The 16,437-nt window shown below is 40.5% G+C and overlaps 1 protein-coding gene across 7 annotated transcripts in view; it reads left to right on the top strand.

Moving 5' to 3' along the window:
- The window catches only part of MBOAT1 (membrane bound glycerophospholipid O-acyltransferase 1), a 114,470-nt gene extending 98,595 nt beyond the window's left edge, over positions 1-15,875 (top strand). For 2 of the 7 annotated variants that reach the window (XM_036099408.2, XM_036099413.2), the window contains 2 exons: positions 1,324-1,475; positions 5,795-7,096. In XM_036099408.2, coding sequence (XP_035955301.1) covers positions 1,324-1,475; positions 5,795-5,921 — 279 coding nt within the window. In that variant the 3' untranslated portion in view covers positions 5,922-7,096. Of the gene's footprint in view, positions 1-1,323; positions 1,476-5,794; positions 7,097-8,512 lie in introns of those variants that run through there. The other 5 variants (XM_036099410.2, XM_036099409.2, XM_078055735.1 and 2 more) reach the window with 5 other exon arrangements.
- Positions 15,876-16,437: the final 562 nt, after the last annotated feature.

The following is a 16,437-nucleotide window of genomic DNA, read 5'->3' as shown; positions in this document are numbered from 1 at the left end:
AACTCCACGTGCTCTGATTGTCAAATAGAGTTTTGTATTGATTTAGTTGCAATTTGATAATGATTGTTGCTTTCCTAATTCAGGTGCCAGGAATTTCTAATGACATTTGTCAAACTGTATTTTGGGTGTGAATTTAGGAGCCTGAACAGAGCTATTCACTCGTTCCGTAATTCATGTATTCTATGAATATTTCCGGAGCCCACCTATGTGCCAGTTTGGGTTCTAGGCACTGGGATACCACAGTGAACAAGAGTCCCTTCCCCATGGAATTCCTGTTTTAGCTAGGTGAATGTTTGCTGGAATATATGTGTAAATAAGAATGAGAATTGAGTTTACTTTTAAAAGTAAAGTATATATTGTACATGGGAAACAAAGAACACCTTTTCTCTTCTCCCATTTATCTACCTACTTGGATTATAAAAGAAATGTGAAGAGCAGATGACCAGGACAAACTAAAACAGGGACCAAAATTTTGTTTATTAATATATCCAGAGTATTATTCCTGAAGATGTCTTTAGCTCTGTGATCTCAGTTGGTATAAAAGCATTGATTTATATAAAGCCTTTCTTTTGGATGGCCTGGACATATTTTTCACAAATGAGGTAGGTAGGGGGATGGAGAAGGTTGATAGAACAGGATTCCCAGGAGAATGAACTCAGTAATGAAGTGTCTTATGGGCTTTCTGATACCTCTCATGTATCCCCCATGGATGGAGCTCTGGCAGTATCTTGAACCTGGGGCCAAGAAGGAGTTTGTAACCTACCAAGGCAGCCTCGGGAAGCCTTTCCTGCTTTGGGGCTAATCTGCTTCTAAGCCAGCCATTGTTTTAGCTCTGGCTTTGGTTCCTGGGTCTTGGAATTAGGTGTCTTTCTGGAGGCAAATCTAGTCCCATATGTCAGAAGACCTACAAATTAACTATGGGAAAGCTAACTTTTCCATAATTAAAATTATATCAGATTAATATTTCCTGACATGGAATAAGATTTTTGACCCATTACTAAATGAAAACAGGCTAGAAAATCCGTGCCCTCAGTGAAAATGCAAATATGGATATGCATGAATAGAGAAAGGCTTGGAAGGATATGTGCCAAGTTTGTAAACAGTACTTTTCTCTGAGGAGAGGTCAAAAAGTAAATTCTTTTTTTGTTTAGTTCTTTGTTCTTTGAACATTTGTCTGCAGTGGACATAAATATATATATTGATGATAATAAAAACCGCAACGGTACTTTTGATCACCTATATTCCTGAAGTATAACGCCTACATGCACAAAATAAAAGTTGTTTCTATTTTTCATACCCGCCCCCGGCTTCCTTGGCTTGCAGGTGAGGAATAACTACAGATGTTACTTCCTTTCCTCAAGAGCCCTCAAGGTTGTGTATGATGTGGTCACCTGGGCAGTCACTCAGCTGGCTGTCTCTTACACCGTTGCACCCTTTGTCATGTTGGCAGTTGAGCCAACCATCAGCTTATACAAGTGAGTTTCCATCCTTCTCAATTGCTTTTTGGCACACTGTTCTGTCTTCTCTGTGTTTGACTTAGGAGTTGGTTAATTGGATCACTCGGTATTAAGAATTTCTAAATACAGCTTCGACGTGAAAATGTCCATAGACAGCTTTGGGAGGACATGGTTATCCCAGGGATCCCAACAGACACACAGCAATACCTCTCCTTTTTTTTTTTTTTTAAGATTTTATTTACTTATTTGAGAGAGAGAGCATGAGAGGGGAGAGGGTCAGAGGGAGAAGCAGGCTCCCCGCTGAGCAGGGAGCCCGATGCGGGGCTCGATCCCAGGACGCCGGGATCATGACCCGAGCCAAAGGCAGTCGCTTAACCAGCTGAGCCACGCAGGCGCCCCACACAGCAGTACATCTGAGCGAAGCTGGCGGGCAGCCTTTCAGACATTCCTAACGTACTGAAGGGATGCTAGGACCATGAATTTTGAAGGGCTCTATCTGGATGATAAACTCAGAGGGTGAAATGTGCTGCCCTTGCCTCTTTTTCCTGGGGGTCAGGCTATGTTGGAGTCTTGGGGGGGAGCCTCCTGAGAACAGGACAGAAGGCGACCGCAGCCGACTGGGATGACCTGCGGGGTCTGCGGGTGAGCTCGGTGCCCTAGGGGATGCCAGTGCGGGTGTGCACGTGGGGGGCTTATGGTGTGAGCTGCAGGGGGGGAGGGAAGAGATGGCTCACACCAGACACAAGAGGCCTTTTAAGGAATGGGGGTCAGGCCTTTATATTCAACCCCCAGTGGTCCCGAGGAGCTGTGAACCTCCTCTTGCTTGCTTTTATTATTTTCCTGAGGTTGGTGTAGTGTTTTTCTACTGTTGCCAACTGGTGTGTGACCTGTAACAAGTGATGAACTCTCTTACCTGGCTCGAGTCTATCACAAAGCGCCGTTGTTAGGAATGAAATGAGTAAACGTGCAAAGGGCACAGCCCACTGCCTGGCATATCGTCTGTGCTCCGTCAGCGCTGACTTGTATTACTGAATGTTGTGCAGGCTTTTCTAGATTATTCTGAAGTCCTAGCTATGCTCCAAACCTAAACAACGCAAACATGCCCTATTCGTCAGTGGGGATTTCCTGGTCATTGTTGCACTGGTCAGAAATGATCAAAGAAGCTTTTATTACTCAATACACAGATAGCAAGGTCTAGAAGCAGAGAGATTCCCCCCCCCCCCCGGCCCAGGTTATAGGCCAAGAAGGTGGAGGAAAGTATATAATGCTAGTGAAGTCTGTTTCTGTACCACCAATTAGGTCATAGGAGTTATGTCAGTATAATGTGGCAGTTGAGTTGGTTTATATACAGCTGTTTCTAGACAAGGGATGCCAGAATAGTGGGAAAGAATTCTAATCCGTGTAGCTGCTACGGAGGGAAGAGCATGAGCCCCTGCAGCTCTGGAGTAAGAACATGGACACTGGGGGGTCCCTCTCAAGGTACACCGCTCCCCCCTCCCCCACAGCACCTGCTCTGCCCTGGCTCTCAGCTGGCTTCCTTCCTCTATGCCCGCCTTGAGGGCAGCCCCCCTTGCACACAGCTCCATCTTCCTTCCCCTCATCTCTGGGCCCTTCAGCCAATATTTGCCCTTTCCGGTCTTCTCCATTTTAACATCAAGCTATCTGCCTGGCTTCAGTGCTAATTGTTCTTGTTAGTGCTCCGGTTACAAGATCTCACAGGTTTCGAGTTGTATGCTTCTAACATGACCCCCCCATACCTCCGTACGCCCCAGTATTTTAAGTGCATGATACTGCTGAGTGGGAGTTTTTTTTCACGTGATAGCAGAAATGGCTGCATTCAACTCAAAACCATTTAATACCTTCTGTCTGATAGGCACCGTTCTAGAAGCATTCCAGATCTGTTCCCCACTTGGGGCTAATTCTGTAACCAGCAATGAATGGCAGGTGTATGCAAATCCACTTCTCAGCCTGTCTTTCATTGCCTACCATTTAAATTTCAGACCTGCTTTATTTTTAAGTGTAGTCAGTTTTCAATCTATAGTGACTTCATAGCTTTAAATTCCTACCTAATCTTCTTTAAGTTGTAAATGAGTCCCAAGTGAACACTTAAATGTGTTATGAAAGAACCTGTCTTAGCTCAGGATGCTAGGACTAAGTGTAGACTGAGTGAGTTCAACAACAGACATTTCTCACAGTTGTGGAGGCTGGGAAGTCCAAGATCAAGGTGCTAGCAGATTCGGTTTCTGGTGAAAGCTGTCTTCCTGGCTTAAGGAAGGCTGCCTTCTTGCTGTGCCCTCACTTGGCAGAGAGAGAGACACGAGAGAGAGGGACAGCTCTGGCCCCTGTTTATCCTCTTAGAAAGGCACTAATCCCATCATAGGGCCCCACCCCAAACAGACTACCTCTACTTCTCCAAATACCATCATATTTAGTCCACAGCAGAATCTTTCTGTGAACTCATTTTGAAAAGCAAATCCATATACATTAAGTAGATGACCCTTTCTTAAATTCAGTGTGTGTGGATGTTAGAATTTGTGTAGACATTTTTGAAGAGAACAAAGTCCTTGAGAGTGGGAACTATGCCTTATTCATCTGTGCCTCTGGGGTAACTAGTTCAGCCCTAGCATGCTCAATAAATGTTGAGTTTTTCCATAATAAAAAGATAGGTCTTAAAATTTTAGAGAAATATGGTGGGTCAGAATAGGTTCCTAAACTTTGGAAGGGGATTGAAATATTTTTTCCCTTGACTCCCAAAATATTTGGCTTTAATCTAACATAATTGTTCCATTGTAGATCTGGCCACATAGGAAAAGAACAAAGTACATAGGTGTGCAGACTTTGAAATCTATGGCTGGGGTTGCCTGTTGAGAACCCTAGTTTACACCTGTTGAGACAGTGTTTCAGTGCTCTGGTTTAGACACTAAGTGAGTTGCTCACTTGCCTGGGGCTGTTTCAATTGTAGGAGCGCCCCCCCGCCCCCCGCAGGTTTTACTTTCCATGGTTTCAGTTATGCATGGTCAGTTGCTCTCCGGAAACAGATGATTCTCCTTCTGATGTATATGGTCAGAAGGTCAGGAGTAGCTCCATGCTACTGATTTAATCATTTCCCATCATCACAAGAAGGGTGAGTACAGTACTGTTGTACTGGATTTTGAGAGAGGAGAGACCACATTCTCATAACTTATTATGGTATATGGTTATAATTGTTCTATTTCATTATTATTGTTAATCTCTTACTGTGCCTAAATCATAAAGTGTATCATAGGTAGGTACATATAGGGAGAAACATAGTATATAGAGGGTACAGTACTATCCACCGTTTGAGACATCCACTTGGGGGTTTTGGAACATGTCCTCCAGCTCGGTCAGGGGTGGGGTCGGGGAACTACTCTACCTTACCTCCTATACTTGTTTCCCATTCCCCTGAAGAAAGAGATGCGGGCTTTGCCTTTTTATAAATCCCGGTTTAATGCTTTGTACATCCTAAGCAGTAAATGCATATTGAAAGAAAAGTCAGTGAAGATGTGTTTGCTTCTGTTAGAAGTCCTGACTATTCTGTAGACATTTTCGGGGAAGTTTAGGGAATATGTGAATTATCGGATTCTAATGGGTCTGACCTTGTGATCACAGAAGCTGAGGAATGATGCATGAATCCATTGTAGGGTTTTTTCCCTCCTTTTAACATTATTTTTCCTTTGATCTTCAAAGAGCGTTGGAGAAAGTCTAAGTTCAGCCTTTTCAAAAGGATCTAGAACAATTGTACAAATGCAAGCTGTTTCTAATTACATTTACAGATATGCCAGTAGTTACTGTCTACATTGTGCTCAGCGTGCTGAACACCACATTTACGCAATAAAAGCCCACAGACTCAAAAGCAACACTTGTTTCTTATTAGTTTGGATGAAAGCTATTTTCAGAGTCATGGAGTAGGTTTTGAAAATCTGGATTCTTCTGGCTCCTCACACACACGAGAAGAACCCCTTATACTTGAGTACATCGGCTAAAGTATAAGTTGCATTTGTACAGAATACAGGGTTTGAATTTTCCTGTGTGTCCTTATATTTTGAACATTAGGGGATTCTGACTGTCGTGGGATTAATGTTCTTAGTTTGCTCATAGCAGTGGGACAGCACTATGGGTCTATCTGTAGATGGGCTGATGGGTTTGCTCTACCCAGTCCTGTGGTTTTGGTCCATCTCTGGCCTGCTCACCTACTGGAGTTTTCATGGGGTGGACTGAAGCAAGCTACTTGCTGGACTGCAGATGATGTAATCACATCCATGCGACATTTCCCATTTGTATCCTTGTGTGCAATTTTTGCGTATGTTTTATTCTAGGTCCATGTATTTTTATTTACACATCATAAGTCTCCTGATAATACTCTTTCTGCCAATCAAACCACACGCTCATATCCAGAGGCAGCCTCAGACTCTGAACTCCGTTAATAAGAAAAAAAAAGACTGATACCTCCAAGGAAGCTGAGCAGGTAAAACAGCAAAACATCAGAAAGAGGAGATCAAAGGCTCAAGGGTTCGCCAGGGACTTAGAAGTGATGTTTACATGCTTTTTTTTTTTTTTTTAAATGCAGGGAGTATTTTATAAAGCCTTTTCTATGATTAAGTTAGCCATGTCCAGTTGATTTAATATTGCCGAGGACATTTGAGTGGTGTGGAGGAATGTGGAGACTGCTGGTGTTGCAGAGACCGTCCATTCTGGGCTGCTGGGTCTTTGCTTTTCTGGCATGATTTCCAGCCACTGGAACCCGGGCACCTGCTCCAGAAGGCAGAAGGTGGTTGCTGACGGAGCTTGTCTTCCTGAACATACCCAGACACAGTTGTTCTTGGGGAAGCCCCAGACCCTTTGACCACAGCGACTACACAGAAGACCGTGGAGGAGAGGGATCCTGCAAAAAGGACCCCGGAGGACTTGCCGTGAACACTTGAATGGACTGAAAGTCAGGCATGCCCTGAAGTAGGCTGCATTTTTTTTTCCCAGGGATAGGACTCTTCCCTTTTTCCTTTGAACTGAGCCAAGATTGGAAATCAGAAAGCCTCCTGGGCACGTACCCCAGGAGTCTAGGAAGGGCTACTGTTTTCCATTTCACATGCGCCATCTGCCTTGCCCAGGGATGGCCCTGAGAAAACACCCAAATGTTTGCACCATCAGAGGCAGCAGAATGTCTTTTAAATAATTTTTTTAAAGTAAATTTATATAGGAGCTTGGTAAGAAGCAACATTTTTCTCTTTGCTCCCCCCATTTCATAGAGGGGTGAATGATCATGGCTATGATGCACACATGGGCTGATTTTCACTTTTCTGATTTTGCAGCTGATGAAACCTGTTTTAGTTGAATCATCATATTGGAAAGCAGACATTGAAGATGATTTTCTATCTTTGTTATGAATGTGCTGTGGTTCCTTTCAGGGACTTCTATTGGGTGATAATTCTATGTGGCAGAAGGAAACATGGTATTAAATGTGCAAAATAATAATGATGATGCTGATAATTGTATGGTACAATGGTGTGCCCTCAAATAAATGCCTTGGGAGGAGAGAATTTCTTCAAATCAGATGGTCAAAAATTGGTTTCATACTGAGTGAATACTGTGTTTCTATATAAAGGAAATGTTTCTGAACAGAAGGTTGTTTTATGTTTCTGTGAGTGGAGACTCGGCATTCTGAAGCATGTGTGTATATTTGTGTGTTTCTCTGTCTTTTAACAAATATGCACAAACTTAAGGCTTTACTTGTTTCAAATTTGAGCATTTATAACATGTTCAATTTGTCCTCTATGTCAGGCGCTTGGACGGTTTTGATTTTTGGTTTGATTTCCTATCTTCATTCCCACCTTTGCAGGTAGGCTTAAACCCTTTTTACAGATGAGGAAATGGAGAATCAGAGGGACGTTTGTTAACTGTCCCCACAGTCACAAAGTTAGTGAAGGAGCAGAGATTAAAATCCAAGGCAGTCCCAAGAGAGCTGGTGGCAGTTGGTATTTCCAAGAGGTATCCTCCTGCTGCTTCTCTTAAGACAATGACATGTGAATTGATGTGCTGGTCCCTTGAAGAGTTTATATGGTGCTGGGGGAGAATACTAGAACCTGAACTCTAGGCCTTATGTAAGGTAATGGAAGTTGAAAAGCAGCACATTTTGGCCAGTGTTTGAGGCTCACCCCAATTTAACCAGGTAACATTGAGGCAATCCTACCTTTCTGGTCCATGAGGGAGGTTACGGGGAAGGGGATGTAGGTGCTTAAAATCTGTCTGGGACTTTTTCCAACAAGAACATTTTGAGGCTCAAGACCAAGAAAACTGCACACTAGTAAAAATGGTATATATCACCATGGGCACAAAGTGTATCATCGAGTAATCCATGTTACAGAGAAATCTTTGAATTTGCAATATGATTTATGTTCAGGTTTCACTGTATTTAAACATCTTCATTTCTGAATGAAGAATTTTGGTAGCAAGAAGATTGGTGATCTCTAGGGTGACCAACCATCCTGTCATGCTAGTGACTCTACTGACCCTTCAGTCCTGGGCAAACATGGACCATTGGTCCCTCTAGTGTCTGCTAAGAATCACTCATTCATTACTGAATGGAGTCAAGTTCAAGCCTTTGGAATCCGGGCTTATAGATGTTGTATGTCAGACAGAAATGGGCCCTTAGGCATATTTTTCTTATTGCAGGGCTTTATTCAGTGTAGGCATGTTTCCTTTCATGCACTTCACTTTCTTGTGCTTTGCTTTGCCAAATTTTTTTTTTTTTTTTTTTTTTTTTTACAAATTGAAGGTTCATGACAACCAGATGTCAAGCAAGTCTATTGGCACCATTTTTTCCAACACTGTTGCTTACTTATGTCTGTCACATTTTGGTAATTCTCACAATATTTCAAACTTTTTAACGATATCTATTCTGGTGATTTGTGATGTTACTATTGTAACTGTTTTAGGGTGCCATGAAGCCCACCCAAATAAGACAAGGAGCTTAGCTGAGAAATGTATGTGTTCTGACTGCTCCACCAACCACTGTTCCCCATCTTTCTCCCTCTCCTCAGGCCTCCCTGTTCGCTGAGACACAACAACACTGAAACTAGGCCCATTAACCCGACAACGGCCTCCAAGGGTTCAAGTGAGAGGAATAATCACACATCTATCGCTGTAAATCAAAAGCTAGAAATGCTTAAGCTTAGTGAGGAAGGCATGTTGAAAGCCAAGATAGGCTGAAAGGTAGGCCTCTTGCACCAAACAGCCAACTTGTGAATATAAATGACAAGTTTTTGAAGGAAATGAAAAGTTCTTTTCTCGTGGACACATGGATGATAAGAAAGCAAAAGTCTTATTGCTGATATGGAGAGTTTTAGTGTTCTGGAGAAATCAAACCAGCCATAACTTTCCCTTAAGCCAAAGCCTAAATTCTGTGAAGGCTGAGAGATGTGAGGAAGCTTCAGAAGGAAAGTTTGAAGCCAGCAGAGGTTGGTTCATGAGGTTTAGGGAAAGAAGCCTCCTCCATAAAGTGCAAAGTGAAGCAGCAAGTGCTGATGGAGAAGCTGCAGCAAGTTCTCCAGAAGATCGAGCTGAGACCGTTAATGAAGGTGTCTGCACTGAACAACAGATTTTCAGTGTAGATGAAACAGCCTTCAATTGGAAGAAGATGCCATCTTAGGACTTTCATAGCTACAGAGAAGTAAGTGCCTGCCTTCAAAACTTCAAAGCACAGGCTGAACCTCTTGTTAGGGGCTAATATAGTTACTAAGTTGAAGCCAATGCTCCTTCACCATTCTGGAAATCCTAAGGCCCTTAAGAATTATGCTAAATCTACTCTGCCTGTGCTCTATAAATGGAACAACAAAGCCTGGATGACAGCACATGTTTACAACATGATTTCCTGAATATTTTCAGCTCACTGTTGAGACAGGAAAGGTGGAAAAGAAGAAAGAAGGAAAGAAGATTCTTTCAAAACATTACTGTTCATTGACAATGTACCTGGTCACCCAAGAGCTCAGGTGGAGATGGACAATGAGCTGAATGTTGTCTTCATGCCTGCTAAAACAATATCCATTCTGCAGCCTGTGGATCAAGGAGGTAATTTAGGCTTTTAAGTCTTATTAAGTAATACATTTCATAATGTATAGCTGTTGTAGTTAGTGATTCTTCTGATGGATCTGGGCAAAGTAAATTGAAAACTTTTTGGAGTTCTGGATCAAGATGGTGACATAGGAAGACTCTGAGCCCACTTCCTCCATGGATACACCAAATCTACATCTATTTATAGAGCAATTCTCCTGAAGAGCTGAGGGGTGACTGAACCGCTTCTGTACAGCAAAAGATAAGACCACATAGAGAACAGCAAAAGAGATGGAGACATGATAATGAAGGGAATCCTTCTTCCTCAGTGTTGCAAACTGCAGTGGGGAGGAATGGTATTGAGGGATCTTAAGCAGATTCATTTGCAGTGGGGCAAAAAAAAAAATCTATGGTTTAAAAGACCACCTAGGATATAAAGGAACTGGGCCTAGACACTACCAAATGACTGGGGAGCTGCTGGAACTTTCTCAGGGTTGCATTGGCTGGTGAGTACCGTGGTTTGTATTTTCCTTCCTTTTTGACAGCACAGATGGGAACAGGGTTCTGGCACGATAGCTGACCTGCCACCCAGAAAGCCCTGGGCCCCTAGTCCATACCAGCCCCGGATGCTCTGGGGCACAGGAAAAAAGCCATAGCTTCAAGGATCAATTGGAATACAAAGGAGCTAGCCTTAGAGTATTGCCAAATGGCAGGGAGCTGATGGAACTCTTGAGGTCACAGAGGCTTATGAGCACCCTGGTTAATGTTCCTCCACCACCATGATAGCATGGGTAGGAGCAGGGTTCTGGGCACCCTAGCCAGCCTACCTCTTCAGTGAGCCCCAGGCACCTAGCCCACACCAGCTCCAGCCATCCCACTAAGGTGGCCCCAGCATGGCACACACCATGACACCCGTAGTCGGTACTCACTACAGCCTTAGCTTTCTCATCAAGGTGGCACAGGCACAAAGCACCTCAGAACAATCCAGGCCTATCTGAAAAAAAGAAAACCTACAACCAGGAATACCCTGCCTGGCAAGGTTATCCTTCAGAATTGAAGGAGAGATAGAATTTCTTATGCAAACAAAAATTAAAAATGCTCATCACCACCAAACTGGCCTACAAGAAGTGTTAAAGGTACTTCTTTAAATGGAAAATAAAAGGCCATAATTGGATGAAAATTATAAATAAAAAGGTAAAGTAGGACAACATATACATAAAATGTGGAAAGGGAAATAAAAAAGTTCTTTTAGAATGTGTTCAAACTTAAGTGACCATCAACTTAATATAATATACATAAAAAAATAAGTAAAAGTGTAATACTACAGAAAGTCACCAATCATAAGGAAAGACAGCAAGAGAAGAAACATAGCAAAGCTACAAAAAAATGACCAGAAAACAATGAACAAAATAGCAATAAGTACATACCCATCTATAATTACTTTAGATGTAAGTGGTGGAAGGAGCCAAGATGTCCTTCAACAGATGAATGGATAAAGAAGATGTGGTTCATATATACAATGGAATATTATTCAGCCATCAGAAAGGATGAATACCTACCATTTGCATCGACATAGATGGAACTGGAGGGGATTATGCTAAGTGAAATAAGTCAAGCAGAGAAAGACAATTATCATATGGTTTCACTTATATGTGGAACATAAGGAATAGCGCATAGGACCACAGGGGAAGGAAGAGAAAACTGAATGGGAAGAAATCAGAGAAGGAGACAAACCATGAGAGACTCTGGACTCCAGGAAACAAACAGGGTTACAGAAGGGAGAGGGGTGGGGGGATGGGGTAGCTGGGTGATGGGTATTAAGGAGGGCACATGTTATGATGAGCACTGGGTGTTAAATAAATAATAAAGGTCAAAAGAAAAATAAATGTAAATCGTTTAAATGGCCCACTTAAAAGACATAAGGTGGTTGAATGGGTCGAAAAAACAAGACCCATCCATATGCTGCCTACAAGAGACTCACTTCAGAGTAAAGACACATATAGACTGAAAGTAAAGGGCTGAAAAAAATTCCATGCAAATGGAAGAAAAAAACCCACACCCAATGTAGTAATTCTTATATCAGAAAAAATGGACTTTAAAACAAAGACTCTAATGAGGGACCATGAAGGACATTACATAATGATAAAGGGATCAATCCAACAAGAAGATATAACAACTGTGAATATCTATGCACCCAACATTGGAGCACCTAAATACATAAAGCAAATATTAATAGACATAGAGGGAGAAACTGACAGTAAGAGACTTTAACACCTCACTTAAATCAATGGATAGATCATCCAGGCAGAAATTCAAAAAGAAACAGTATCTTTGAATGAAACATTACATCACATGGACCTAACAGATACGTACAGAACATTCCATACAAAACCAACAGAATACATGTTCAAGTGCATATGCAACATTCTCTAGGATAGGTCACAAGTTAGGCCACAAAACAAGTCTTAATAAATTTGAAAAGTTTGAAATCATATTTTTGTGACCACAATGGGTTGAAACTAGAAATCAATCATGAGAAAAAAATGAAAAAATACAAACACGTGGAGGTTAAACAACATGCTACTAAACGACCAATGGATCAACGAAGAAATCAAAGAGGAAATAAAAAAATACATGGAGACAAATGCAAATGAAAACAACAGCCAGAATCTTTGGGACACAACAAAAGCAGTTTTAAAAGGGAAATGTAGGGTCACCTGCATGTCTCGGTTGAGCATCCGGCTCTTGATTTCAGCTCAGGTCATGATCTCAGAGTCCTGGGATTGAGCCCCAAGTCAGGCTCCATGCTCAGTGGGGGGGGTCTACTTTAGGATTCTCTCTCTGCCTCTCCCCTTGCTCTCTCTCTAAAATAAATAAATAAAGCCTAGGGTACCTGGGTGGCTCAGTCAGTTAAGCATCTGCCTTCAGCTCAGGTCATGATCTCAGGGTCCTGGGATCAAGTCTCACATCAGGCTCCCTGCTCAGCGGGGAGTCTGCTCCCTCTCCCTCTGCCCCTTCCCCCTGCTCATGCTCTCTCTCTCTCTCTTTCTCACACACACACACATGCACTCTCTCAAATAAATGAAATCTTTAAAAAAATAAGTCTTAAAAAAAATAGAAATTTATAGTGATACAGGCCTACCTCAAGAAATAAGAAAAATGTCAAACCTTACACCTAAAGAGGCTAGAAAACAAACAAACCCAAAGGTTAGTAGAAGGAAGGAAATTTTTTAAAACCCACAAGAGATCAATGAAACCAAGATCTAGTTCTTTAAAAAGATAAAATCGATAAACTTTTAGCCAGATCCATCAAGAAAACAAAAGTGGGGAAAGAACCCAAATAATAAAATTTGAAACAAAAGTGACAGCTGATACCACAGAAATACAAAGGGTTTTAAGAAACTACTAAGAAAAATGATATGCCAACAAATTGAACAACCTAGAAGAAATGGATAAATTTCTAGAAACATACAATCTTCAAAACTGAATCAGGAAGAAATAGGAAATTGGAACAGACCAATTAGTAGTAACAAAATTGAATCAGTAATCTAAAAACTTCCAACAGACAAAAGTCCAGGACCAGATTGTGTCACAGCTGAATTCTACCAAATATTTAAAGATTTAATACCTATTCTCCTCAAACTATTCCAAAAGAAATAGAAGATGGAAGAAAGCTTCTGAATACACTCTGTGAGGCCAACATTACCCTGGTAATCAAAACCAGACAAAGACACAACCAAAAAAAGAGAACTATAGGCCAATATCCCTTATGAACATAGATGCAAAAATTCTCAACAAAATATTAGCAAACTACATTCAACAATATATTAAAAGGGTTATTCACCACTTATCAAGTGGGCTTTATTCTTGGGACAAGGATGATTCAATAGTTGCAAAAAAAAAAAAATGTGATTACACAACATTAACAAAATGAAAGATGAAAATCATATCATCTGAATAGAGAAAACACTTAACAAAATACATCCATAAAAACTCTTAATAAAGTGGGTTTAGAGGGAACATATCTCAACATAATAAAGGCCAGTTATGAAAAACCCACAGCTAACAACATACTTGTGAAAAACAGATTTTTTTCATCTAACATCAGGAACAAGACAAAGATACCTACTTTCACTACTTTTATTCAACATAATGCTGGAAGTCCTAGCCACAGCAATCAGAGATGAAAAGGAAATAAAAGACATCCAAATTAGTAAGAAAAATTTAAATTGTCACTGCAGATGATATGGTAATATACTTAGAAAACCCTAAAGACTTCACCTGAAAACTATCAGAATAAATGAATTTAGTAATGTTGCAGGATACAAAATTAATATAAAGAAATCTTGCATTTCATTACGCTAATAATGAAGCAGCAGAAAGGGAAATTAAGAAAACAATTCCATTTACAATTGTACCAAAAAGAATAAAATACCAATGAAGAAACTTAACCAAGAAGATGAGAGACCTATACTCTTAAAACTACAAAACATTGGTGAAAAAAATTAAACATGAGCAAGCAAATAAAAAGATATACCATGTTCATAGATTGGAGGAATATTATTTAAATGTCTATACTACCCAAAGTAATCTACAGATTTAATGCAATCTCTATCCAAATACCAATAGCATTTCTCACAGAACTAGAAAAAATACTAAAATTTGTAGAGACCCACACTGTCCCAAATATACATTAATTAAACAGTTTGGGTCAATGAGCTTTCAGTTTAAGAGAAATACATTTCATTTTGAGTTTATTTTTGTGTCTGGTGTAAGAAAGTGGTCTAGTTTCATTCTTTTGCATGTTGCTGTCCAGTTTTCTCAGCATCATTTCTTGAAGAGACTGTCTTTTCCCCATTGCATATTCTTGCCTCCTTAGTCAAAGATTGACCATATAATTTTGGCATTATTTCTGGGCTTTCTATACTGTTCCATTGATCTTTGTCTATTTTTGTGCCAGTACCATACTGTTTCAATTACTATAGCTTTGTAATATAACTTGAAATCTGGAATTGTGATACTTCAGCTTTGTTTTTGTGAGACCCAAAACCATAAAAATCCTAGAAGAGAACACACAGTGATTTCTCTGACATTGGCTGTAACAACATCTTTCTAGATAGGTCTCCTGAGCAAGAGAAACAAAAGCAAAAATAATCTATTGGGATGACATCAAAATAAAAAGTTTCTGCACAGCAAAAGAAACTCAACAAAACCAAATGACAACCTATTGAATGGAAGATGTTGGCAAATGACATATCCAATAAAGGGTTAATATCAAAAATATGTAAAGAACTGAAACACCCAAAAAATAAATAATCCAATTAAAAAATGGACAGAAGACATGAACAGATATTTCTCCAAAGAAGACATACACATGGCCAACAGACACATGAAAAGATGCTCAGCATCACTCATTATCAGGGAAATGCAAATCAAAACCATAAGATATCACTTCATACCTGTCAGAATGGCTAAAATAAAAAATACAGGAAATAAGAGTTTACATGGATGTGGAGAAAAAGGAGCCCTCCCACACTGTTGGTGGGAATGAAAACTGGTGCAACCACTGTGGAGAACAGTATGGAGGTTCCTCAAAAAATTTAAAAATAGATTTACCTTATAATCCAGCAATCGCAGTAGTGGGTATTTACACAAAAAATATAAGAACACTGGGCACTTGAGTGGCTCAGTCCTTAAGTGTCTGCCTTCAGCTCAGGTCATGATCCCAGGGTCCTGGGATCGAGCCCCACATCAGGCTCCCTGCTCGGTGGGAGGCCTGCTTCTCCCTCTCCCTCTGCCCCTCCTTGTGTTCCCTCTCTCGCTGTGTCTTTCTTTGTCAAATAAAATCTTTAAAAAAAAAAGCTTTCTTAAAAACATATATATAAGAACACTAATTCAAAGGGATACATGCACTCCAATGTTTATAGCAGCATTATCTACAATAGCCAAATTATGGAAGCAACCCAAATGTCCATCAGTTGATGAATGGATAAAGAAGATGTGGTATACACATATGATGGAATATTATTGAGCCATAAAGAGTGAAATCTTGACACTTGCAACAATGTGAATGGGGCTACAGGGTATAATGCTAAGTGAAATAAATCAGAGAGACAAATACCATATGATTTTATTCATATGGGGAATTTAAGAAACAAATGAACAAAGGAAAGAGACAACCAAAAAACAAGACTCTTGACTATAGAGAACAAACAGAACACCAGAGGGGAGATAGGTGGAGGGCTGGGTGAAACAAAGGGAGGGGATTAAGAGTACACTTAAGATGATGAGCACTGATATAGGGAATGGTTGACTATGTTGTACACCTGAAACTAATATAACACTACATGTTAAATACACTGGAATTAAAAGAACAAAATAAAATAGATTTCATAGTTTGTTTCTGAAAAAGCTAAATCTAAAATATTTTCTTTTTGGATCTTCTCTTTCTCTTTAAGGTAACCACAAGGAACATTATTCAATAGTTGCAAAAGCAATAAATAATTCATTGAGATTTTTACCATTTAAGGGAGCAAAGGTAGAAACTGGGAAATTGGGAGAAGAAAAGAGGGATTGGCCTGTGGTCTTCAGAACTGGTGGGTACACTCTGTGCAGGCTCTCGGAAGACAGTGGTCCTGGGCAGCCCTTCCCCACCCTGGCTGCACAGAACCACATAGGAAGTCTAAAAAAACTGACCAATGTGCAGCCCCCCTCAAGGGACCACATTTTATTCCTCTTGTCTCCATCAGTTGGCATGGTGCCCGGCATGTGATGATTTAGTAAGTGTTTGTTGAATGAATGAGGGATTGAATGAACTAGTTTAATGCATCATTGCACTTGACAGTATTGTTGGAGTCACTTTTGCACTGGGAAACATTTTCTGGTTTTCAGAACTAGTTTTTGAAATAAAGGCTTG

The sequence above is a fragment of the Halichoerus grypus genome, chromosome 9 (genome assembly GCF_964656455.1).
Source record: "Halichoerus grypus chromosome 9, mHalGry1.hap1.1, whole genome shotgun sequence".
In the NCBI taxonomy this organism is placed as follows: domain Eukaryota; kingdom Metazoa; phylum Chordata; class Mammalia; order Carnivora; family Phocidae; genus Halichoerus; species Halichoerus grypus.
This window is presented reverse-complemented; position numbering and strand designations above follow the sequence as displayed.